Here is a 26,616-nt window from a genome sequence, read left to right on the forward strand (position 1 = left end):
TTTTAAGGTCCCTTCCAACACAAATCATTCCAGAATTCCCTGGAGAGGGACTGGGGACAAGGGATGGAGGGACAGGACATAGGGAATGGCTCCCACTGCCAGAGGGCAGGGATGGATGGGATATTGGTCAGGAATTGTTCCCTGGGATGGAATTCCCAGAGCAGCTGTGGCTGCCTCTGGATGCTTGGAAGTGTCCAAGGCCAGCTTGGAGCAACCTGGTCTCGTGGAAGGTGTCCCTGCCATGGCACTGGATGGGCTGTAAATCCCCTCCAACCCAAACCATTCCATGATTTTCTCACAGCTGATGGATTTCCTGGCACAGTGGGAGCAGTGTGGTTCCATCCCTGCCCTGCCCACCACACAGAGCCCATCCCTGCTGGAGGAAATGTTCATCCTCAAGCTGGTATCACAAAATACAAATATTTTTTGGGCCAAGTGTCCCATCTCCCATCCCAGGCCCTGTCAAACACTGATACTCATCAAGGCCTGCATCCCATGGATGAGGATCAAAGGCCTCCCCTGCCTGCACCAGGAAACGCTGGACATTCCAAACATTCACACAAATGAAAAAAATCCCATCTGGAGGAACCAAGCAGTCGGAGCTGTTCCTCCCCCAGGGTCCCCCACCTGCCAGTCTGCCTTGGGAACAAGGCCCTGAGTGTTCCAGGGAATGGCTGTGGCTCCACCCAGCCCTGCCCTTACTTGTAGACGTTGGTGTTGTATTTCCTCTCGCTGGGGAAGCCGAACATCCCGCAGACCACCCGGGAATTCTTCATGGTCCAGTGCCTGTCACAGATCTGCTTCCAGGTGCCCTCGTCCTTCACCTCCACGTAGCCCTCGGTGACAGGGACCCGCTTGCGGTAGGTGGCCAGGATGGCGCGGATCCGGATGTCCTCCACCTGGATGTTCATGTTCTGTGGGAGGGAAATAAACGGGAATGATGCTGGATTGGAGGGAAATGGGCTGTGATCTTCCAGGTGGGATCACAGCCCAGTCGTGGTCAAGTTTTGTGGGTGGAAAATAAACGGGAATGATGCTGGATTGGTGTGGTGGTGTTTGAGAGACCCCAGGACAAGGGAAGAGATGAGAATCTTGACTCCATGTTTTGTTGCGTTGTGATTTCAGGATTTACCCCAGAACTTTGGATCCCTCCCTGATAATTCCCTGCCAGGTGTGTCAGTCACCTCTCCTTCCCCCTCCCAGCACTGTCTGTCAATCCTGGCATTCCAGAATTGGCAGATCCAAAGGATGCCCTCTACCCCTGGGGGGATTGGGCCATCCCGGTGTCCTTTGTCCCTTTGTCCCTCCCCTCCTGTCCCTGCTTGGTGGCTCCCTGCCCCTTCCCTGCCCCTCTCCCCGGGTTAAAGGAGCAGCAACCACGGGCTCAGGGAGTTCTGTGGGAGCTGGTGCTGCATTCAGAGGCCTGTGGGCCAGAATAAAGCTCTGGATCCAAACCCTCCATCAGAACCGACTCCTTTCCTTCATCATCACCTTAAAGCTTCTCCACAGAGGGGAACCTGAGGAGCAGCCCCTGTTATGGGGGGAAGCTCCATCCCAGCACCCCCAGAGCTCCTGCAGGCCTGGCCTTGTCCCCACAGGCCCAGTGCAGCACCCAGCCAGGCAAATTGTCTGTGGGGTGAAACACCACACACCCACAGCCAAAGTGTCTGTGGGTGAAACTACCACACACCCACAGCCCAAAGTGTCTGTGGGTGAAACACCACACACCCACAGGCCAAGTGTCTGTGGGGTGAAACACCACACACCACCAGCCCAGAAGTGTCTGTGGGGTGAAACACCACACACCCACAGCCCAAAGTGTCTGTGGGGTGAAACATCACAGTGCTGCTGTTTGGTTCAGCAGTAAAGCCCAGACAAGCCAAGGCACGTCCTGTCCACAATATTCGTAATTATTCTGATAAAGTTTCAGAAGGCTGATTTATTATTTTGTTATATATATTATATTAAAAGAAAATTATGTACTAAAACTACACTAAGGAAAGAGCAAGGAGACATCAGAAAGCTAGAAAGGAATGAATAATAAAATCTCGTGACTGACCAGAGAGTCTAACACAGCTGTCTGTCATTGGCCATTAATTAAAAACAATTCACTGCAACCAATCAAAGATGCACCTGTTGGTAAGCAACCTTCAGACCACATTCCACAGCCATCAGATAGTTATTGTTTACATTCCATTTCTGAGGCCTCTCAGCTTCTCAGGAGAAAAATCCTAGCAAAAGCATTTTCATAAAATATGTCAGTGAGAGATTGGAGGGAAATGGGCTGTGAGCTTCCAGGTGAGACCACAGTGCAATCGTGGTCAAGTTCTGTGGGTGGAAATAAACAGGAATGATGCTGGATTGTAGGGAAATGGGTTTTGGAAATTCCAGGTGGGGTCACAGACCTGCTGTGGTCAGGTAGGGCAGAAAGGATGAGGTGCTGAGGAAGGGACAGGGCAGGGAGGAGAGAGTGTCAGGAAAAAATTCTTCCCTGGAGGGTAGATGGATATTGATAATTTCCCACGAGATAGAGCTGTGGCTGCCCCTGGATCCCTGGAAGTGTCCAAGGCCAGGTTGGAGCAACCTGGGATAGTGGAAGGTGCCCCTGCCTATTGCAGGGGGTGGAACGAGCTGATTTCATTCATGAGCTGAATTCATCTTTAAGCTCCCTTCCAACTCAAACCTTTCTGGGGTTTTATGAAACAAACCTTTCCACCTTGTGTAAATCCATCCTCTGGAAGAAGATTCTTTTACTCATTAAAAAAAAAAGCTCTAATTTATTTTGTAAGTAGCCCTATAACAAATCTGCTTTGTCACTTCAATTCTAAGCGCTGTTTTCACCTTAATTCAGCTCCTGCTCCTGTGTAAATTAACCAAGCTCAGCTTTGTTAGGGCCAGCCTTGCTCACAGAATTATTCTGGGCGCAGGGAGGTGGGAGCCTGGCAGGGGAAGGATTTGGGGTTTTCATCCAAAGCCATGATTTCATGTGGAATCTGGGATTCCAATGTGCTGACAGCAGCATTTGTCTGGCTCCTCCTCCACAGCCTGGGACAGCGAGTGAGTCATGGAAGGTGAATGGATTTCACATATGGCACCTATGTGAGGACACAGAGCAGCCCTGCAAGACTCCGGGGGCAAATCCAAGCTGGAGGGGGCAAATATCCCTGGAAAATATCCCTGAGTGTAAGACCTGAGGGCACAAAGCAGCCCTGCAGGGCCTCAGGGGCAAATCCTGGCTGGAGGGGGCAAATCCAGGCTGGAAAAGTTCCTTGAGGGCACTAACCAGACCTGGAGAACTCCAGGGGCAAATCCTGCCTGGAAAAGATCCCTGAGGGCAAAAATCAGACCTGCAGGGCCACCAGGGCAAATCCTGGCTGGAGGGGGCAAATTCTGGATGGAAAAGATCCCTGAGGGCAAAAAACCAGATCTGCAAAACCACAGAGGCAAATCCTTGCTGGAGGGGGCAAATCTTGGCTGGGAAACATCCCTGAGGGCACAAACCAGCCCTGCAGGGCCCCAGGAGAAAATCCAGGCTGGAAAATATCCCTGAGGGCGAAAATCATCCCTGCAGAGCCACAGAAGGAAATGCTGGCTGGAAAATATCCCTGAGGGCAAAAATCAGCCCTGCAGGACTTCAGGGGCAAATCCTCACTGGAGGGGACAAATACTGGCTGGAATAGATCCCTGAGGGTACAAACCAGACCTGAAGAGCCACAGAGGCAAATTCTGGCTGGAAAATACCCCTGAGGACACCAACCAACCCTGCAGGGCCCCAGGGGCAAATCCTGAATGGAAAAGTTCCCTGAGGGCACAAACTAACCCTGCAGGGCCCTAGGGGAAAATCCTGACTAGAAAAGATTCCTGAGGGCAAAAACCAGCCCTGCAGAGCCACAGAAGGAAATGCTGGCTGGAAAATACCTGTGAGGCCACAAACCAGTCCTGCAGGACTTCAGGGGCAAATCCTGTCTGGAGGGGACAAATTCAGGCTGGACCAGATCCCTAAGGGCACAAACCAGACCTGCAGAACCTCAGGGGCAAATCCTGTCTGGGAAATATCCATGAGGGCAAAAACCAGACCTGCAGGGCCTCAGGAGCAGCTCCAGGCTGGAAAATATCCCTGAAGGCAAAAATCAGCCCTACAGGGCCCCAGGGGCAAATCCTGGCAGGAAAAGATCCCTGAGGGCACAAACCAGACCTGCAGGACTTCAGGGGCAAATCCAGGGCACATCCAGGGAAAGATCCCTGAGGGAAAACCAGACCTGAAGAGCCACAGAAGCAAATCCAGGCTGGAAAAATTCCCTAAGGGCAAAAGACAGCCCTGCGGAGCCTCAGAGGCAAATCCAAATCTTGGCTGGGAAATATCCCTGAGGGCACAAAGCAGCCCTGCAGGACTTCAGGGGCAAATCCTCACTGGAGGGGGAAAATCCATGCTGGAACAGATCCCTGAGGGCACAAACCAGACCTGAAGAGTGCCAGGGGCAAATCCTGGATGGAAAATATCCCTGAGGGTACAAACTAGCCCTGCAGGGGCAAATCCTGGCTCAAGGGGGCAAATCCTGGCTAGAAAAGATCCCTGAGGGTACAAAGCAGGGCCTCAGGAGAAACTCCTGGCTGGAAAATATCCCTGAAGGCAAAAAGCAGCCCTGCAGGTCTTCAGAGGCAAATCCTGTATGGAAAAGATCCCTGAGGGCAAAAATCAGACCTGAAGAGCCTCAGGGGCAAATCCTGGCTGAAGGGGGCAAAATCCTGGCTGGAAAATACCCACGAGGGCACAAAGCAGCCCTGCAGAGCCACAGAGGCGAATTCTGGCTGGAAAAGGTCCTCTGTGGCAAGTGGTTACAAAAGAGCTTCTGAAAAATGGATAAATTCCCTTCCAGGAGCCCTTTCCTTGTCAAATATGTGCAAACCCACGTGGTGCCGCTCGGGGTTACATCAGAACTGAGGAATCCTCGGATTCAGCCACTTGGAAAAGAAAAATTGCCCGGAGCTTTAAAGGGCCACGGGCCTCTGGTCAGGGCTCGCAGGGAGATCAGAGCAGGACCTGCCAGGTCCTGCAGATTCCGTGGCTCAGCCATTCTCCAGACGCTTCCATCGATGCTGATACAACAAACAGAGCCCAGGGAAGGGCAAAGAAAGAGGAAATGGGTCAGGGAGTGGGGCAAGGGGCAAGGAATGGCATTGGCATCTCCTCCTCATCCTCACACCACCTTGGACAACACACTTAAGGCTTCCCCCTTCCTTTTCCTTATTCCCCTCCACCTTTCTGTTTTTTATGTGCCCACATTTACCACCCAGTTTTGCAAATCACTGATTCCCCCTCTTCCCCTCAGCTACAAGAATTCAATTCTCCAAAGTCTGAGCTGCAACATCCCTCAACCCCTGGAAAACAGGGTTAGTTTGTGCCCTCAGGGAACTTTTCCATTCAGGATTTGCCCCTGGGGCCCTGCAGGGTTGGTTGGTGTCCTCAGGGGTATTTTCCAGCCAGGATTTGCCTCTGTGGCTCTTCAGGCCTGGTTTGTACCCTCAGGGATCTATTCCAGCCAGTATTTGTCCCCTCCGGTGAGGATTTGCCCCTGAAGTCCTGCAGGGATGATTTTTGCCCTCAGGGAACTTTTCCAGCCTGGATTTTCTCCTGGGGCCCTGCAGGGCTGGTTTGTGTCCTCAGGGATATTTCCCAGCCAAGATTTGCCCCCTCCAGCAAGGATTTGCCTCTGTGGTTTTGCAGATCTGGTTTTTTGCCCTCAGGGATCTTTTCCAAAAGTGCTACTCACATAGGGTTCATAGGCTGGGCTCCAGTTCTGAAAGCTCTTGTAGCCCTCAAGAATTAAAAATAACCCCTGTGATACCTAAATTTGTTACATCTGAGGCAATTTCAGGTGTTCCAAGGGTCTGATGTAAGAGGGGATTTGAAACCTCTCCAGTGGAGCCCGAGAAATCCATTTGCAGCACGAAGTTTCTCCTGAGCTTGGCAGTTTCTCCTGAGCTTGGCAGCTTCTCCCAAAATCTTGCAGAGCTTTTGACTACGTGCTGTCAGGAAGGTATCGGAGCCTCAGGGCATTCCAGGCCTCCCCAGGCTGCTTTCCAAACCCTGCAACCCGCTTCTCCCTGGCACAATTTAGGAAATGTTTCCAGCTTTTGCCTTGATGGAGAAATTGTGTTTACCCAGGGCTGTCAGAGGGAACTCTGTTCCCTTGCTTCCCCTACCCTGCCTCATTTTCTTCACCAGGAAAAAGAGTAATCGAAGCCTTAAATCTGCTTGGAAGCAGCTCTGGGTGCTGAAGATCTCCAAGTGTTTTTAATAAAAGCTTTTAAAAAGGATTAACCCAAAGGCCAGGGAGGCAACACTTCAAACTGTGCTGGAAAAGCACCTGGGAAAAGATGGGAAACAGGAGGAAATCAGCACTGGCAGCTGGGAAAATGGGAGAGGGAGTTTTCCATCTGTGATTGTGGGATTTTTCCATGCTGTCGGAAGCCCTGGGTAGGTGTGAGAGCCACAGTTAGGTGAGGATCAGCTCTGCTGCACGTTAAAGTGGCAGAAATGGGACATTTTCCTTCTAGAGCTGGCACCAGCAATGTGCTAAAGCCCACACATGGTTTTCAAAAGGGACAGTGCTGTCCCTTTTCCTTGGATTTAGACCAGCTGGAGGCCACAGCCAGTCCTTGGAAGGAGTTCACACCCAGGGGTGCTGCCCCAGGTGCTGAGTTTTGTGGTTTTGTGAGGAAGCTGCTCCACAGCTCAGCCCGCTTGAGTCCTGGGCCATTCCAGATGTTGAACATCTGCCTGGTGCTTCCCAGGATCAGCATTCCCATGTTCCACCTCTTCCTCATCACTGAACATCCCTGTTCTGGCTGCTGGGCCATCCCAGGGAATGTCATCCAGGTGGGAAACCTGGAAAACGCCCAAGGCCAACAGAGGAGACAAAGGGCTCGATCCTGGAGGTCTTTTCCAGCCTTAAGGATTCCTGGGAGGGAGCAGCAACTCCCAAACTCCTTCTGTGCAGGAATCACATTCAGAGAGAACAAACTGCTTCTTCAAAGGCCAAAAAACCAGGGGATCCTATCCAAGATCCTGAGGATTCAACTCCAACCTCCTCCTGAGGATTCCCCTGCAGCAGGGAACACAACAGAACCCCTAAAGCAGCCACGTTCTCATCGAGAATATTGGGGTTTTCCTCTCCTTATTGGAATATGAATCCCAATATTACCAGTTAGATTGTGCCTGGGTCAGTCTGACCCTTGCTGCTGGGCCAAAGGTGGCATCTGTGGTGTATCACCCCAGAGACACCTTTGGCTTGCTGGTGGTTGCAGCTGGGCACTTGTGGTGGTTTGACCAGGAAGAAGTGGGAATTCTGGGATGCTGTGGTCAAACCAATGGATGTTCGGAGTTTGATACTGACACCTGGTGTAGCCAGTGGGGTTTGGACACACCTCCGAGAATACACAGGGGTTAAAAAGCAGGGCTCTGGCCCTGGGAGGGCTTGATAGGAACTCCGTTTACCTCAGGAGGAAAGCTTCAGGCGATGGTGAAGAGAAAAAGGAGATGGATTCTGCTGGAGGGTTATATCCAGTGGTTTATTCCATGGTTACAGAGGTCTGAATCTTGGAAACAGCTCCAACAGAATCCGACCGCATGGCCTGATTCACCTTTTAAGCTCCCGGGACAGGTGAGCCACCAACCAGGTGGGAGGGGCGGGGTCTCAGGAGAGGATGGCACCCAGACAGACCAATGACCTCTGGGCCTGAGGGGCATCCTTTGAACTTGACCAACCACACGACGCCTTGCTGGAATGTTAAAAGTGATTGACAGCCCAGCAGGGGGCGAGGGGGGAAGGGGAAGAGGGGTATTGGCACACCTAGGGAAGGGACCCGAAAGTTTAAAACACACCGCAACATCTCCTGATCCAACAGATTTGGGATTTCCCTCTCCTTCCCACTCCTCCAGCTGGGCAGGAGCTCTGTTCCCAAATCCCAACACAGCCAGCCTGTCCCTGGATGCCAGAGGCTGAGGGGAGAGCACTGAGCAGGGTGACAAGGAGCAATCCCTCCCTGCTGCATCCCTGCACCTTCCAGGCATCTCCACCTCATGGATTTCCCAAGCCAGAGGGTGAATTTTAATATTCCAAAGCCCTGGATGGATCTGGGAATGCCTTGCTGGGATTTATGGTATCAGAGCATCAGGCAGAGAATGAAAAGAGTCCACTGAGGCTGAGAAGGAGAAAAGTCACAATGATGCGAAAAAACCCCAAAAGCTTTTAAAAATGACAAGCTTGGGAATGCTGGCAGATACTTTGGGATTTGCCTGTTATTTTTGCAATTATTTCTGCAGCTCAACAAATCAAAAGAAATTGTTCCAGCTGTTTCCAGAAGAGCTCTGAGCACAGCAGGAGTGGGCTATCTATGACTCCAGGACTCAAGATCCCTGTATTTGCCATTCCAGGACTCAAAATCCCTGTATTTGCCATTCCAGGACTCAAGATCTCTGTATTTCCCACTCCAGCACTCAAAATCCCTGTATTTCCCATTCCACCATTTAAAATCCCTGTATTTCTCACTCCAGGCTCAAAATCCCTGTATTTCTCACTCCAGCACTCAAAATCCCCATATTTCCCATTCTAGAATTTAAAATCCCTATTTCCCACTGCCTCTCAAGATCCCTCTATTTCTCACTCCAGGCTCAAGATCTCAGAATTTCCCACCCCAGAACTTCAAAGTCCTGGATTTCCCCCTTCCACGCTGGGAATTTGGACATTTCTTTCCTCCTGACTGGGCTGGCTCCTTGTTGTTTTTTTACAGCAGTGAAAAATAAGGAGTAAATGGAATTTCTTGCTCTTGGATTTGGGAAAACACTCCCAGGTCCAATGTGCCACCTCAGGCTCTGGACAAAGCTCTCCCATCTCATCCCTCTCCCCCAGAGATGCTGACTCAGACACGAAAAGAAATCCTGCTCCAACCTGGGATTCTGTTTAGTGCATCCAACCCTTTTGTCATCGCTTTTTTTCTGGCCTGTGTTTGCCAAGGAGGACAAAAAAAATGAGCAAAGCAGCAAAAAATGAGGCAACATTTCATTCCTGGAGGGAATTCATCTTCTGATAGCTCCAACAGGCCACAGGAACATTTTTAGGGTCTGTCTGAGAGCAAAACCAACCCCAGTCCCATCCCCTTTTCCCTTCCAGAGCTGGTTTAGAGCTCTGGAGCTTAGGAAATTTTTTCAGGGAGCAAAAACAACCCCAGTCTCATCCCCTTCTTCTTCCCAGAGCTGGTTTAGATCAGGGAATTTTGGAATTTTGTATGGGAGCAAAATCAACCCCAATCCCATCCCCTTTGCCCTCCCAGAGCTGGTTTAGAGCAGGGAATTTTGGAATTTTGTATGGGAGCAAAACCAACCAGCCCCTTTTCCCTTCCAGAGCTGGTTTAGAGCTCTGGAGCTCAGGAAGTTTTGTCTGGGTACAAAACCAACCCCAATCCCATCCTCTTTTCCCTCCCAGAGCTGGTTTAGAGCAGGAAATTTTTGATGGAGCAACTCAAGGGTTTGCTCAGCTCTGAACAAAGAGCAAAACCTCAGAGAGGAATTCAAGCCACTGCAGAGCTCAGCTTTGTATTGGAAAATTCAAGAACAAAGGATCAGAATAAGCACACTGAGGGTTCTCCATGAGACACGGCTGCCAGGAGCTTTTTTCCCAATAATTCTTTGGGGTTGGAATGGTTTCCTTTGGGAGCTTTTTTTCCCAATAATTCTTTGGGGTTGGAATGGTTTCCTTTGGGAGCTTTTTTTCCCAATAATTCTTTGGGGTTGGAATGGTTTCCTTTGGCTGCAGAGGTTTTGTTACAGCAGGGCTGTTCAATAATGCAAATGCAGGCAGAAATGGTTTATCCTCCAACAGCAGCTGGGCTGATGGGGAAAACAGATCCCAGAGAAAAACTGGGAGCAAACAACACCTAATGGATAAAGCAGATTCCTAAAATCCCCTTCTCTGTGCTCCAGGGACACGTGGAGAGCAATCCCACCACAAGGAAAACTCTGGGATTGAGAGAAAGCTGAACCCTAAACCATGGAGGGAGGCAAAGATGTGATGGAGAGGGATTTGGGAAAGGGGGAGAAGGACAGGATGGGGGGAATGGTTTGGAATAGAAAGAGGGCAGGGATAGGATGGAAGGGCTGGGATGGAATTCCCAGGGCTGGGATGGAATTCCCAAAGCAGCTGTGGCTGTCCCTGGATCCCTGGAAGTGCCCAAGGAGAGGTTGGAGCACCCTGGGACAATCTGAGGTGTCCCTGGGGATGGGATTTAAGCTCCCTTCCCAATCAAACCATCCCAGGATTCCACGATCTCAGCTGGGACTTCCAGCATCCTACAACACAAATGAGTGAAGAATGAGGGAAAAACGAGTGAAACTCTTCCATATTTCCCTCTGTCCATCCTTTCCTTGCCAGGAGCCACGTCCAGGGCCCCAGAGCTGCTCCTCCCCAGTGGGACACAAAGGCCCTGGCAGAGGCTGCAGCTCCGTTACGAAACCAGGGACTCGCAGCCGGGGCCAGCCCAGGGAAAAGGGTTTGTTTGGAGCCCTCACAAAAGGATTCCTGGCTCGGAAAACTTTTCACATGAGCCTCGACTGCTTTTGTTTCCACCCTCTGAACCAAGCGCTTCCCCACGGCTCCAGATCCGCGGCAAAATCCCACCCAGCTTTGGGAACATTCCCTGTGCCGTGTGCCACGGGCTTTGTGCTGTGGGTGATGCCCAGGATGGATTTTTTGGGCTCTCTCCATGCCCAAACCCAGCTGTTCCCTTTCCTTTTGAAGGGCCCTGAGGATGCTCAGGAATCAATCCAAGGAGAGGATCCTGTTCCTCGAAATCCCAGGCTCAGACGCTGCCCTGGTGCTGAATCACTCTGGAGTTTGGATTTCTCTCTGCTCTGCCCTTGGATTTTTTCATTCCCATTTTCATTCTTCTCCTGCTTTAAGAGCTGCATGATCCACTCAAACTCCTCTTTCCTTCCCTGAGCCTGACCTATTCCACTGCCCCTAAAATAAAAATTATATAAATCGGTTTTAATAATATAATAATAGTGAAATCCTTTTCCACTCCCTGCTGAGCTCCAGGATTTCTCAGCTTCCAATCAGGAATTAAGGCTGAAACTTCAACAAGAAATTGGTTTTTTTCCTCCAATCCACAACACAAAAATCTTTCCACAGGGGCTTTGTCCACCATAAAAACCTTCACTTCCACTAAAATCTGAGCCATCAGAGGAAAAAGAATTTTTCCTTCACATCCATCGGGATGGGTGGAATCTGTTTGGGTTTCAACATCTGGAGCTGAGCCTCTGAGTCACCCCAAGGTCCTGGCTGTTAAATAAACACGGCAGGATGGGACAAAGCTGGGGGACAGCAGTGCCTGGGGACAGAGCTGGGCTGGGGCTGCACAAAAGGGTCAGGGAGCAGAGTCTGAGCCAGGCTTAGGGGCCAGGAGCAAACCCAGCCCAGATTTGGGCTCCAAAAGCCTGCCTGGGCTGGGAAAGGTTCCTTGGAGCCTGGAGAGAGCAAGGGGACAGCCTGGGGAAGGCTGGAGACACAGGGAGGGGACAGGGCAGGAGCAGAGAGGCTTTGGCATGGGGCAGGCTCAGTTTAGGACAGGCCCAGTTTAGGGCAGGCCCAGTTTAGGGCAGGCCCAGTTTAGGGCTGGCTCAGTTTAGGGCAGGCCCAGCTCAGGACAAGCCCAGTTTAGGGCAGGCTCAGCTTAGGGCAGGCCCAGTTTAGGGCAGGCCCAGTTTAGGGCAGGCCCAGTTTAGGGCAGGCCCAGTTTAGGGCAGGCCCAGTTTAGGGCAGGCCCAGCTTAGGGCAGGCCCAGTTTAGGGCAGGCCCAGTTTAGGACAGGCCCAGCTTAGGGCAGGCTCAGCTCAGGACAGGCCCAGTTTAGGGCAGGCCCAGTTTAGGGCAGGCCCAGTTTAGGGCAGGCTCAGCTCAGGACAGGCCCAGTTTAGGGCAGGCCCAGTTTAGGGCTGGCTCAGTTTAGGGATGGCCCAGTTTAGGACAGGCCCAGTTTAGGGCTGGCCCAGTTTAGGGCAGGCCCAGTTTAGGGCTGGCTCAGTTTAGGGCAGGCCCAGTTTAGGACAGGCCCAGTTTAGGGCAGGCCCAGTTTAGGGCAGGCCCAGTTTAGGACAGGCCCAGCTCAGGGCAGGCTCAGCTCTGGACAGGCTCAGCTCAGGACAGGCCCAGTTTAGGGCAGGCTCAGTTTAGGGCAGGCCCAGTTTAGGGCAGGCCCAGCTTAGGGCAGGCTCAGCTCAGGGCAGGCCCAGTTTAGGGCAGGCCCAGTTTAGGGCAGGCCCAGTTTAGGCAGGACACAGCTCTGTCCTGGCAGCCCCAGGGCTGGTGGCTCCTCATGGGCCAAGCTTTGTCATTCCCTTTGTCATTCCCTGTGTCCTTCCTGCTGAGCTGCCTCCAAGTGTTTGGATCAGGCACTGAAAGCTGGGAAAATTTATTGCCAAGGCACAGCAAGGTCAGGAACACAGAATTAATTAAATTAAATCTGTGCAAAAGAGCTCCAAGCTCATTAAGCCCAACCTCTGACCAATCAGCACTTTCTCACCCAGACCACCCCACTCTGTCCTTAGGAGAAGTTCAATATTTGAACAGAAAAATGATCTTTGAAGGCCTTTCCAACACAAATCCTTCAATGAGTTCCTGAATCCAGCACCCTGACCTGCCACAAAGGAGCCACTGAGGCAAATGATCACACTCACACAGCACTAAAACGTGGGGGATCACCCCAAAATCAGGTTAATTAACATTTTCCTGAGGTGAGGAGATGCTGGAGACCCTCCCAGACACACAAAGCAGCAGAATTTTGCTGCACTTGGGCTTTGGTTTGGAGCATTAAACATTTACAGCAAGGGGAAACTCAAACCCTGTTGTCACAACAAACAAGCAAATAAAACTTTTCTAATTAAACACTGAGGGCTGCAGCAGACACAGATGGGCTGGGGGTGACCTGTGTGACAAATCCCCACAGTGGGGACAGAGATTCCATGGATTTTCATGGCAAAAAGCTGGAAAATTACAACAAAATTGTAATAATCTAAAAATGTAAATAATCTAAAAATGTAAATTCCCTTTTTTGTTGTAGAATAATTTTCCTCTGAGGACAGAGCTTCAGGTGCTTCAATCTCAGTAGTACTGAGTGAAAAAGAGAATTAAAACTCTTGCACCCATTTTACTGTTTGGAGAAGGAAAATCTGTAGATTTTTTCCCAGGTCTCCTACAGTATTTTCTTTAATTAAATATTCTGAGGTGTCATTGTTGAGCACTGCGAGGAGCAGGGAGTTGGACTTGATGATCCTTAGGGGTTCCTTCCAACCAGAGATATCCTAAAAGGGGAGATTTACAAGGCACAAACTTGTCCCCCTTCCTTCCTGCAACCCCAGCTCAGTTTGGCCTCACACAGAGCCTGGTTTGACTGCAAACCCCTCCTTAAAAATCCTCATTAAATCCTTCATATTAAAACTATTAATTCCAATAATTAATGGAATTAACCAGAATCATGGGATGGCTCATGTTGGAAGGAACCCCAACCCCATCTCATCCCACCCTGGGACACCTCCCACCACTCCAGGCTGCTCCAAACCCCATCCAGCCAAACCCTGGACACTTCCAGCCACGGCTGAGCCCCCTTTAAACCCAGCACAACCAAAGCCTTTGAGCCACCGGGCTTTGAAGGGAGATTTTTCTGCCTCACGAGTACCCAGAGGGGAAATGAAAGCCAAAAATAGCAGCCAGACCTGTCTGGCCACCGTCTGGCCAAAGCCCTGGGCTGGCCTCAGGTACCAGAGCTATTTGGGAGCTGCAGAAATTTGATATATTTAGAGCCTGGCCTGTTTGAAGGCTGTGTGGGCGCACGCAGAGGAAGGAGGTGGACAGCAAATATTTTGTTCAGGATGTTTTGGGGCGGGCATTCTATAAAATCCCTCTGGTGCATTGATTTAAGGAATATATTAAGGTAGGGATCAGCCACTGTGGCCTTGGAATGGCTGGGAAGGGCAGGAAAGCAGCTGCAGGTGGGTCTGGAATGGTTGGGATAACACAGAGTGACTGCAGGCACTGTTGGGAAAGCAGGGATGGCGTTCCCAGCTCGGGGAGCACACGGGGAATTGGGATTTCAGCAGCTCCTGACATCCAGCAAAGGCTCTGCATCTCCATCACCCCCCCAAAAATCCTCCAAAATCTGCAGTGGAAATGGAAAACAGCAAAAAAAGGAATTTTAACAAGGGAGGGATGGAATTCTGAGATTGCCAGAAGGATTAACCCCTTCCTGCCTGTCTCGCTCCTCATTATCACAACTCTCCCACCATTCGCCCTCCCCCAAAACGCTTCAGAGTTTGGGTTGAAAAGACCTTTAAAGATCATTGTTCTGTTCAAATATTGAACTTTAAGGAATATATTAAGGTAGGGATCAGCCACTGTGGCCTTGGAATGGCTGGGAAGGGCAGGAAAGCAGCTGCAGGTGGGTCTGGAATGGGTTGGGATAACACAGAGTGACTGCAGGCACTGTTGGGAGAGCAGGGATGGCGTTCCCAGCTCGGGGAACACACAGGGAATTGGGATTTCAGCAGCTCCTGACATCCAGCAGCTCTGCATCCCATCACCCCAAAAATCCTCCAAAATCTGCAGTGGAAGTGGAAAACAGCAAAAAAAGGAATTTTAACAAGGGAGGGATGGAATTCTGAGATTGCCAGAATCATTAACCCCTTCCTGACTGTCTCCCTCCTCCTTATCACAACTCTGCCACCATTCGCCCTCCCCTAAAACGCTTCAGGGTTTGGGTTGAAAAGGCCTTTAAAGATAATTTTTCTGTTCAAATATTGAACTTTAAGGGATATGTTAGGTATGATCAGCCACTTGGCCTTGGAATGGCTGGAAGGGCAGGAAAGCAGCTGCAGGTGGTCTGGAATGGGTTGGGATAACACAGAGTGACTGCAGGCACTGTTGGGAGAGCAGGGATGGCGTTCCCAGCTCGGGGAACACACAGGGAATTGGGATTTCAGCAGCTCCATCACCCTCCCAAAAATCCTCCAAATTCTGCAGTGGAAGTGGAAAACAGCAAAAAAAGGAATTTTAACAAGGGAGGGATGGAATTCTGAGATTGCCAGAATCATTAACCCCTTCCTGACTGTCTCCCTCCTCATTATCACAACTCTCCCACATTCCCTCCCCAAAACGCTTCAGGGTTTGGGTTGAAAAGGCCTTTAAAGATCATTTTTCTGTTCAAATATTGAACTTCTCCTAAGGACAGAGTGGGAAGGTCTGGGTGAGAAGGTGCTGATTGGTCAGAGGTTGGGCTTAATGAGCTTGGAGCTCTTTTGCACAGATTTAATTTAATTAATTCTGTGTTCCTGCCCTTGTTGTGTCCTGGCAATGAATGTTCCCAGCTTTCAGAGGTCAAGCACTGCCCCTTCCCAGCAGGAAGAGGATGGAAGGGCTCAGGGATGGGAAGAAGTGTGACATAACCCCACAAACACGAGCTGTGATGGGAAGGGATCTGTCTGAGCACATCCATATGGAATGGCTGGGTGATTTATGGCCATGGAAAATCTCATCCTCTCCCGCTTATCCGCGGCTTTTCCAAACTGGGAAGTGGAGCTGAGCCGGTGTCCAATGAAAACGAGCTCAGCTCAGGGGTTATCGAGCTGCTCTGAGGGAGTGGGGGCTCCCTGTGGGGCAGGGCTGAGCCAGCCAGGCCAGATTTGGGCAAAACCTCCCCAGGCAGGGCCCTGTCACTGTGGTGGATTCCCCTCCCTGGTTTTCCATGTTCCCAGCACTTCCCAGCCCCAGGGAATCTGCACCAAAGGGGCTTTAACACTTTTTAAATAATGAGGAAAATTGGGATTGTTCGGAAGTTTTGGGGTGACCTCACTGTGGCCTTGCAGTGCCTGAAGGAGCCACAGAAACACGGAGAGGGATTTGGGACACAGGGAATGGCTCCCACTGGAAAAGGGGAGATTTAGGTGCAGCATTGGGAGGGAATTCCTGCTCTGAGGGAGGGGAGGGCTGGGATGGGATTCCCAGAGCAGCTGTGGCTGCCCCTGCATCCCTGGAAGTGCCCTCAAGGTGAAGAAACTTTTCCCAATATCCAACTGAACTCCCCTGGCCCAGCTCCAGCTGTTCCTTGGGTGACAGGCACCAAAATCCACCCTCACTCCTGTCAATCCACGGGCTGGGCACAGTCACATCCATTTGGGAATCACAGCCAGGCTGGGAATGCAGGATCCAGCACCCAGGCTCGGTTTAGCACCTCCAGCCAGGCCTGTTTTAGCAAAGCGTGGCTTGAGCAGCAGCTGAAGGACAAACGGACAGATCTGTTCCCCCAGAGACCCCGGTGTGATTGTGCTGGTTCTGCTCTGTCAGCACAAAAGCCGATGGAGAGTCCTGACCACAGCAGAGCTCAGAGGGGATGGGTTGGGATTCCCAGAGCAGCTGTGGCTGCCCCTGCATCCCTGGAAGTGCCCTCAAGGTGAAGAAACTTTTCCCAATATCCAACTGAACTCCCCTGGCCCAGCTCCAGCTGTTCCTTGGATCACAGGCACCACAATCCGCCCTCACTCCTGTTAATCCACGGGCTGGGCACAGTCACATCCATTTGGGAATCACAGCCGGGCTGGGAATGCAGGATCCAGCACCCAGGCTCGGTTTAGCACCTCCAGCCAGGCCTGCTTTAGCCAAGCCTGGCTTGAGCAGCAGCTGAAGGACAAACGGACAGATCCGTTCCCCTGGGAATCCTGGTGTGATTGTGCTGGTTCTGCTCTGTCAGCACAAAACCTCATGGAGTGTCCTGACCACAGCAGAGCTCAGAGGAAATTCCAGCCCCCTCACCCCTCATTCCAAAGGGAAAACATCACTGGGAGAAGCTCTGGGCTCCAGCAGGAACCAGGAGCTCACAAACGATGATGTTTCCCCTGGTGAATGCGAGGAATGACCTGCACAATTCCCAGCACTGGGAAGGGCAAAAACTTCCAAACTCGCCTTCACAGGAGGCTTTGGAGCCCCCAGTTCAGGTTTGTGACCTCCTGGGTCACCCTGCTCCTCGTTTTTATCCCCAGCTGTGCCCCACTGGCTGCTGGGGAGATAAAGCAAAGATAAGAGTGGCAAAACTCAGAGGGGGAAGGAGCTGGAACATTTGACAGCCAGTTGTGAGCGCAAGGAGCTGCCAGGATGGCATCCCAAACATCCCAGCTCCTCACCTCCAGCCCTGATCCTGCTCAGGGAAAGCAGCAGGCAAGGAGCCCTGCAGCTCCAGGGGTTTTATTTTATAGGGAGAGAAATAAAACCAGCTGGGTTTTGCAGAATGGAAGCAGTGGTGCTGTGGGAAGGTTGGTGAAACTCAGGGAGAAACAGAATCCTGGAAGGGTTTGGGTGGGAAAGGAGCTCAAAATCATTCAGGGAAAAACAGAATTGTGGAATGATTTGGGTGGGAAAGGAGCTTAAAATCATTTAGGGAGAAGCAGAATCCTGGAATGGTTTGGGTAGGAAAGGAGCTTAAAATCAGTTAGGGAGAAACAGAATCCTGGAATGGTTTGGTAGGAAAGGAGCTCAAAAATCATTCAGGGAGAAACAGAATCCTGGAATGGTTTGGTAGGAAAGGAGCTCAAAATCATTCAGGGAGAAACAGAATTGTGGAATGGTTTGGTAGGAAAGGAGCTTAAAATCATTCAGGGAAAAACAGAATTGTGGAATGGTTTGAGTAGGAAAGGAGCTTAAAATCATTTAGGAAGATAAAGAATCCTGGAATGGTTTGGTAGGAAAGGAGCTCAAAATAATTCGAGATAAAGAATCCTGGAATGATTTGTAGGAAAGGAGCTCAAAATCATTCAGAGGAAACAGAATCATGGAATGATGTATAGGGAAAGGACCTCAAATCTTTTAGGAGAAACAGAATCCTGGAAATGTGATGGGAAAGGACTCAAAGTCATCAGAGAAAAACAGAATCGTGGAATGATTTGAGTAGGAAAGGAGCTTAAAATTATTTAGGGAGATAAAGAATCCTGGAATGGTTTGGGTAGGAAAGGAGCTCAAAAATAATTCAGGGAGAAACAGAGTCCTGGTAGGATTTGGGTGGGAAAGGAGCTTGAAATCATTCAGGGAAAAACAGAATCGTGGAATGGTTTGGTAGGAAAGGAGCTCAAAGTCACCCAGTGCCACCCCTGCCATGGGCAGGGACAATTCCCAGGTAGCTCCAGCCTGGTTTTGGGCACTCCCAAGGATCCAGGGGCAGCCACAGCTTCTCTGGAATTCCATTCCAGCCCCTCCCTGACCTCTCAGGGAAGGTTTTCCCCCCTGATTTCTGATTTTAACCTGCTCTCTCTGTCAGTGTGAGGCAGGCAGGGGATGGGCAGGGGCTGCAGCCGCCTCTGCCCAGGAAATGCAGCGCTTCCACCCCACTCAGCACAGCTCCTCAAAAATAAATCCACTTCTCCCTTTTCCATCCCTTCCTCCTGCTGATCTGGAGCCTTCTGCTGCAGGAATCACTTCAGTCTCATGATTCATCTGAAATTTCAGCATCCTCAGAGCAGCAGCCGAGCTCATTCCCAAAGATCTGAGGAGTTCCACTCACCCACCCCGTGCTGAGCTCATGGAAAGGCCGAGCCCTGCAAAGCTGCCGTGATTAATGCCTGCAGCAGCTCGGGGTGAGGTGACCTCTGTCTAGACTAAAGCAGATTTTCTTCCAGGTGTTTTGAGGACTCTCTGTGGCTTCAGAGGAGCCAAAGCCACCCCTGGTGTTCCACGGTCCCGCCTCATTCCCTGGGACACAAGGGAGCCATTGATGGAGCTGGGGATGATCCCTCCCGAGCAGGGGAGGCGAGGTCAGGGCGAGGAAAGGAATTTAATCCCTCAGATCCTGGAGCTGCAGCGCAGCCCTTCCCTTCCCTTCCCTTCCCTTCCCTTCCCTTCCCTTCCCTTCCCTTCCCTTCCCTTCCCTTCCCTTCCTTCCTTCCCTTCCCTTCCTTCCTTCCCTTCCCTTCCTTCCTTCCTTTTTCCTTTCTTCCTTTTCCTTTTTTCCTTCCTTCCCTTTCCTTTCTTTCCCTTTCCTTTCCTTTCCTTTCCTTTCCTTTCCTTTCCTTTCCTTTCCTTTCCTTTCCTTTCCTTTCCTTTCCTTTCCTTTCCTTTCCTTTCCTTTCCTTTCCTTCTTCCTTTCCTTTCCTTTCCTTTCCTTTCTTTTTCCTTCTTCCTTTCCTTTCCTTTCCTTTTCTTCCTTCCCTTTCCTTTCCTTCCCTTCCTTCCTCTTCCTTCCTTTCCTTTCCTTTCCTTTTCCTTCCTTTCCCCTTTCCCTTTTCCTTCCTTTCCTTCCTTTCCTTTCCTCCCTTTCCCTTCCTTTCCCTTTCCAACTTCCTTCCTTTCCTTCACTTTCCTCTTCCTTCCCAACTTATTCCTTTTTTCCCTTTCCTATCCTTCCAGCCCTTCTCATTTCTTTCCTGTCCACATTTCTTCATTTCCCCTCTGTTCCTTTCCCTTCCCCTTCCTTCCCTTCCTTCCTTCCCTTCCCTTCCCTTCCTTCCCTTCCCTTCCCTTCCCTTCCCTTCCCTTCCCTTCCTCCCTTCCCTTCCCTTCCCTTCCTCCTTCCCTTCCCTTCCCTTCCTTCCCTTCCCTTCCCTTCCCTTCCCTTCCTTTCCTTCCCTTCCCTTCCCTTCCCTTCCCTTCCCTTCCCTTCCCTTCCCTTCCCTTTCCACACTGGGATGTGCAGCACATCCTGGGTTTTCCCTGGATGCTCAAAAGCAGCTCTGGAAACCCTTACAGGGGGGGTCTTTCCATAACTTTTGGCCAAGAACAGCCAGGGAATTGAGCCAGTGAAAAATCCAAGAAAATAGAGGTGCCTGAAGCACCACAGACTCCCCAAGCTGAGGAGATAAAGGAAAAAAAAAATTCCCTTTTTTCCCCTTTGAAGAGCTCATCCCAGCTCCCTTCCAGCCCAGCATTCCTGCATTTCTGTATCCTGCAGAAATCCCATGGGATTTCTGTCATTTCCCCTCTGGTTCTGTCATTTCCCCAAATCTCCCCCTCAGCCTCCCAGTGAGAGCCCAGAACCTTCCCCACAACTTTCCCAATTCCAGCCCTAATCCCACATTCCCACAAATATTCCCGTATTTTTATCATGGCTTCTCCATCATTGCTCATCCAAACAACACAAAAATATCTTTATATCTTCCCATTAAACAGGAATTATTCCACCCCAAATCCAAACCTTCCCACTGCCCCCATTAGCCCAGAGAGCTCCAAACTGGTCCCAGTGGTAAAAGAGGAGAGAAAATTCAGGATTTTTGTCCATTAGAACTAAAAAATTCAGGAAGTTCTGTCAGCACAACACAGATTTTGTCTCTTTAAATTCATTCTTTGAAATATTAACAGAACAAGTTTCAATTTTGAAAAATTGTATGAGGAACCGGAATAATTTATAGTAAAAAGTTTCAAATTCTTATTGTTTATCTGAATTTCTGAAATTGGAACCTGAATTTTGTCTCTCCAGCCCAGCCAGGAGCAGCCAAATTTTAACCCCAGAGATAAGATCAATATGGGATAAATTGATCATGTGAATAAATATGGGATAAACATGAGATAAATTCATAATGGGAATTAATATAGGATAAATTGATAATGGGAATAAATAGGTGTGATAAATATGGGATTAACTGATAATGGAAATTAATATGGGATAAATGGATAATGTGGGATAAATATAGGATAAACTGATAATGTAGGAAAAACATGAGATAAATTGATAATGAGACTAAATATAGGATAAATTGATAATGTGAATAAATAGGTGGGATAAATATGGAACAAATTGATAGTGTGGGATAAATATTGGAAAAATTGATAACGGAAATTAATATGGGATAAATGGATAACATGAATAAATAGGTGGGATAAATAGAGGATAAATTGATAATGTGGGATAAATAGGTAATGGGAATAAACACGTGGAAGGAATATGGGAAAAATTGATAATGGGAATAAATATGGGAAAAATTGATAATGGGAATAAATAGGTGGGATAAACATGTGACAAATTGATAATGGGAATAAATATGGGACGAATTGATAATGTGGGATAAATAGATAATGGGAATAAATATGTGGGATAAATATGGGATAAATTGACAATGGGAATTAATATGGGATAGATAGATAATGTGAATAAATGGGTGGGATAAACATGAGGTAAATTGATAATGGGAATAAATATGGGATAAGTTGATAATGTGAAGAAACAGATGGGATAAAAAAGGGATAAATTGATAATGTGGGATAAATATCAGATAAACTGATAATGAGGGATAAACATTAGATAAATTGATAATGGGAATAAATATGGGACAAATTGATAATGGGAATTAATATGGGATGAATTAATAATGGGAATAAATTTGTGGGATAAATATGGGATAAACTGATAATGTGGGATAAGCATGACATAAATTGATAATGGGAATATATATGAGATAACTTGGTAATGTGAATAAACAGGTGGGATAAATAGGGGATAAATTGATAATGTGGTACAAATATGGGATAAGTTGATAATGTGAATAAACGTAGGATAAATTGGTAAGGTGAATAAATATAGGATAAGCTGATAATGGGAATAAATATGGGATAAATTGATAATATGAATAAATATGTGATAAACATGGGGATAAATCGATAATATGAACAAACATGCAGGATAAACATGTGATAAATCAACAATTTCCATCACTCCCAACCTCAGGACAATCTGGATCATAATTCTGACCCCAATTACCTCAATTTGGTTGATCAGGGAGTTGTCGAACTTGAATCCCGGGATCCTCTTCTCGCTGCACACCACGCCCACGTCCTCGGTGTGTTTGCAGTCGCTCACGCCCCAGCCGTTGGAGCCGCAGGCGGCCAGGCTGCTCTCCTTGCCCGTGCAGTGCACGTTGTCCAGCCAGATTTTCCCTGGAAAAGGGGGAAAACACAGCTGAGATTCCAACAGGAGGAATCTGGGCTGGATTCCCTGAACCTGGAAGCCAGGGAGGTGCTGGGTCTCATTCTTGGTGAGAAAATTGAGATGTGAAATCGTGGTGTGAAAATAAAGCAGCACCTCAAGGATTGATGGATTGGGAAAAGCTCAGGCCCATGGGCTTTCCCGTCCTTTATCCATTTGGGAATAAAAATCCACCTCCAGCCTGTGCTGCCCTGGGGATCAGTGATGAAAACTCTCAGTGGGAAAAATCAAGGTGTGAAAATCAAGGTGAATGAAGCAGCACCTCAAGCAGTGCACGTTGTCTGGCCAGATTTTTCCTGGAATAGGAAAAATCACAGGTGAGATTCCAAGAGGAGGAATCTGGGCTGGGTTCCCTGAATCTGGAAGCCAGGGAGGTGCTGGGTCTCATTCTTGGTGAGAAAATTGAGATGTGAAATCGTGGTGTGAAAGTAAAACAGCACCTCAAGGATTGATGGATTGGGAAAGGATCTGGCCCATGGGTTTTCCCATCCTTTATCCATTTGGGAATAAAAATCCACCTCCAGCCTGTGCTGCTCCAGCACAGTGATCAGATCCATCACAGGGATCAGTGATGAAAATTCTCAGTGGGAAAAATCAAGATGTGAAAATCAAGGTGAATGAAGCAGAACCTCAAGCAGTGCATGTTGTCTGGCCAGATTTTCCCTGGAAAAGGGGGAAAACACAGCTGAGATTCCAACAGGAGGAATCTGGGCTGGGTTCCCTGAATCTGGAAGCCAGGGAAGTGCTGGGTCTCATTCTTGGTGAGAAAATCAAGATGTGAAATCGTGGCGTGAAAGTAAAATGGCACCTCAAGGATTGATAGATTGGGAAAGCATCTGGCCTATGGATTTTCCCATCCTTTATCCCTTTGGGAATAAAAATCCGCCTCCAGCCTGTGCTGCTCCAGCACAGTGATCAGATCCATCACAGGGATCAGTGATGAAAATTCTCAGTGGGAAAAATCAAGATGTGAAAATCAAGGTGAATGAAGCAGAACCTCAAGCAGTGCATGATTTTCAAGCAGCCAGATTTTCCCTGCAAAAGGAGGAAAACACAGCTGAGATTCCAAGAGGAGGAATCTGGGCTGGGTTCCCTGAATCTGGAAGCCAGGGAGGCACTTGGTTCTCACAGTGTGAAAATCAAGATGTGAAATCTTGGTGTGAAAATAAAACGGCATCTCAAGGATTGATGGATTGGGAAAAGCTCAGGCCCATGGGTTTTCCCATCCTTTATCCATTTGGGAATAAAAATCCACCTCCAGCCTGTGCTGCTCCAGCACAGTGATCAGATCCATCACAGGGATCAGTGATGAAAATTCTCAGTGTGAAAATTCAAGGTGTGAAAATCAAGGCGAATGAAGCGGCACCTCAAGCAGTGCATGTTGTCTGGCCAGATTTTTCCTGGAATAGGAAAAATCACAGGTGAGATTCCAACAGGAGGAATCTGGGCTGGGTTCCCTGAACCTGGAAGCCAGGGAGGTGCTGGGTCTCATTCTTGGTGTGAAAATCAAGATGTGCAATCGTGGTGTGAAAATAAAGCGGCACCTTCAGGACTGATGGATTGGGAAAGGATCTGGCCCATGGGTTTTCCCGTCCTTTCCATTTGGGAATAAAATTTCACCTCCAGCCTGTGCTGTTCCAGGGATCAGTGATGAAAATTCTCAGTGTGAAAATTCAAGGTGTGAAAATCAAGACGAATGAAGCAGCACCTCAAGCAGTGCATGTTGTCTGGCCAGATTTTCCCTGGAAAAGGAGGAAAACACAGCTGAGATTCCAACAGGAGGAATCTGGGCTGGATTCACTGAACCTGGAAGCCAGGGAGGCACTTGGTTGTCACGGTGTGAAAATCAAGATGTGAAATCATGGTGTGAAAATAAAGCAGCACCTCAAGGATTGATGGATTGGGAAAAGCTCAGGCCCATGGATTTTCCCGTCCTTTATCCATTTGGGAATAAAAATCCACCTCCAGCCTGTGCTGCTCCAGCACAGTGATCAGATCCATCACAGGGATCAGTGATGAAAATTCTCAGTGGGAAAAATCAAGATGTGAAAATCAAGGTGAATGAAGCAGAACCTCAAGCAGTGCATGATTTTCAAGCAGCCAGATTTTCCCTGGAATAGGAGGAAAACACAACTGAGATTCCAACAGGAGGAACTGGGCTGGATTCCCTGAACCTGGAAGCCAGGGAGGTGCTGGGTCTCATTCTTGGTGTGAAAATCAAGATGTGCAATCGTGGTGTGAAAATAAAGCGGCACCTCAAGGATTGATGGATTGGGAAAAGCTCAGGCCCATGGGTTTTCCCATCCTTTATCCATTTGGGAATAAAAATCCACCTCCAGCCTGTGCTGTTCCAGGGATCAGTGATGAAAATTCTCAGTGGGAAAATTCAAGGTGTGAAAATCAAGGTGAATGAAGCAGAACCTCAAGCAGTGCACGTTGTCTGGCCAGATTTTTCCTGGAATAGGAAAAATGACAGGTGAGATTCCAACATGAGGAATCTGGGCTGGATTCCCTGAACCTGGAAGCCAGGGAGGCACTTGGTTCTCACAGTGTGAAAATCAAGATGTGCAATCGTGGTGTGAAAATAAAGCAGCACCTCAAGGATTGATGGATTGGGAAAAGCTCTGGTCCATGGGCTTTCCCATCCTTTATCCATTTGGGAATAAAAATCCACCTCCAGCCTGTGCTGCTCCAGCACAGTGATCAGATCCATCACAGGGATCAATGATGAAAATTCTCAGTGGGAAAAATCAAGATGTGAAAATCAAGGTGTGAAAATCAAGGCGAATGAAGCAGCACCTTAAGCAGCGCATGTTGTCTGGCCAGATTTTTCCTGGAATAGGAAAAATGACAGGTGAGATTCCAAGAGAAGGAATCTGGGCTGGATTCCCTGAACCTGGAAGCCAGGGAGGTGCTGGGTCTCATTCTTGGTGAGAAAATTCAGATGTGATTGGGAAAGGATCTGGCCCATGGGTTTTCCCATCCTTTATCCATTTGGGAATAAAAATCCACCTCCAGCCTGTGCTGCTCCAGCACAGTGATCAGATCCATCACAGGGATCAGTGATGAAAATTCTCAGTGGGAAAAATCAAGATGTGAAAATCAAGGTGAATGAAGCAGAACCTCAAGCAGTGCATGATTTTCAAGCAGGCAGATTTTCCCTGCAAAAGGAGGAAAACACAACTGAGATTCCAAGAGGAGGAATCTGGGCTGGGTTCCCTGAATCTGGAAGCCAGGGAAGTGCTGGGTCTCATTCTTGGTGAGAAAATCAAGATGTGAAATCGTGGCGTGAAAGTAAAATGGCACCTCAAGGATTGATAGATTGGGAAAAGCTCTGGCCCATGGATTTTCCCGTCCTTTATCCATTTGGGAATAAAAATCCACCTCCAGCCTGTGCTGCTCCAGGGATCAGTGATGAAAATTCTCAGTGGGAAAATTCAAGGTGTGAAAATCAAAGTGAATAAAGGATCGATGGGTTTGATGCCATGATGAATTTTTGCCTTTTCTTTTATGCACCTTTTATGTATTCTCAGTGCTCTTAGCATGCACACTTGTAATTCCTTCAGTCTGATAACGTCACATAATCCTGACATTCTGTTAAACCAAAAACCCAAACATCCCAAAAGCCTCACAGTTAGAGGCAGATAAACCCCACACCACCCAAAAAAACCAAAGATCCCTCTAAAATACATCCTATAAACTAAGATTAAACCCATCCAAGACAATAAAAATACAATAAAAATAAAATAAATTTTAAAAATTGAAATAAAATAATATCAGGCTATTCATTCTAGTCTCTCATTAAGACATTTTTGTTAAATATCCTAATTTGCAAAGTCTGTAAAATTCTATTCATGATCTATTGTGAGTGTACATTTCAGGGTGCTCCACCCTGGCAAAATGCTGCACCATGAGAATCCTCATTAAATACCAAAATAAAAAAGCATTATCCTTTAACTGAATTAATTAACTTTACATTTTGACTTTTAAATTATTAATTTAATTAAATTTTAAGACCAAAGGAAAGTTGTCATGTTGGGAAAAGCTCTGACCCAATGGCTTTTCCCATCCTTTATCCATATGGGAAAATTAAATTAATAAATTTAATCAATATTGAATTAATATATTAAACTAATAATAATATTCAAATAAAATAAATTTAATTAATTAAATTAATATTATATTAAATTAATAATAAAATTATAATTTAATGATGTTATAGATAATATATTAGGTTAATGCATTTAAGTTTGTTTAAAATATTAAAATAATAAATTAATACAGAAATCAGGCCCCTCAGAACCAGAATGGGAAGAGCCCCCCAGACCCCGGATTTGGGATTTCCCTGGGAATTCTCCCTCTCATGTAACCCCATGGCCAGCCCGGTTTGTTTTCCAATGTCACGGCCTCTTCCTCACTTGGAAATCTCCTGCTCTGCCTCCGGAGCCAAAATCCACAACTTTGGGAGCACATTCCAGGTTTGCAATTTCCCTCAGGCCCCACTCGCTCTTTTATGGGACATTTATAGGTGTGAGCACTCAGAAACTGCTCAAATCCACCCAAACAGCACCTGCGGCCTCCTGAGTGGAATTTTGTCCCTGTGGGATCCAC

At 48.3% G+C, this 26,616-nt stretch overlaps 1 protein-coding gene across 1 annotated transcript in view; it reads right to left on the reverse strand.

Annotated features, from left to right (window-relative positions):
* Positions 1–26,616, reverse strand: part of LOXL2 (lysyl oxidase like 2) — a 92,037-nt gene that overhangs the window by 44,059 nt on the left and 21,362 nt on the right. Inside the window, exons 3-4 of the mRNA XM_064731154.1 lie at positions 21,781–21,956; positions 703–914 (exon numbers count right to left, since the gene is read on the reverse strand). Coding sequence (XP_064587224.1) covers positions 703–914; positions 21,781–21,956 — 388 coding nt within the window. The remainder of the gene's footprint in view (positions 1–702; positions 915–21,780; positions 21,957–26,616) is intronic.

The sequence above is a fragment of the Zonotrichia leucophrys genome, chromosome 22 (assembly GCF_028769735.1).
Source record: "Zonotrichia leucophrys gambelii isolate GWCS_2022_RI chromosome 22, RI_Zleu_2.0, whole genome shotgun sequence".
NCBI classification, from domain to species: domain Eukaryota; kingdom Metazoa; phylum Chordata; class Aves; order Passeriformes; family Passerellidae; genus Zonotrichia; species Zonotrichia leucophrys.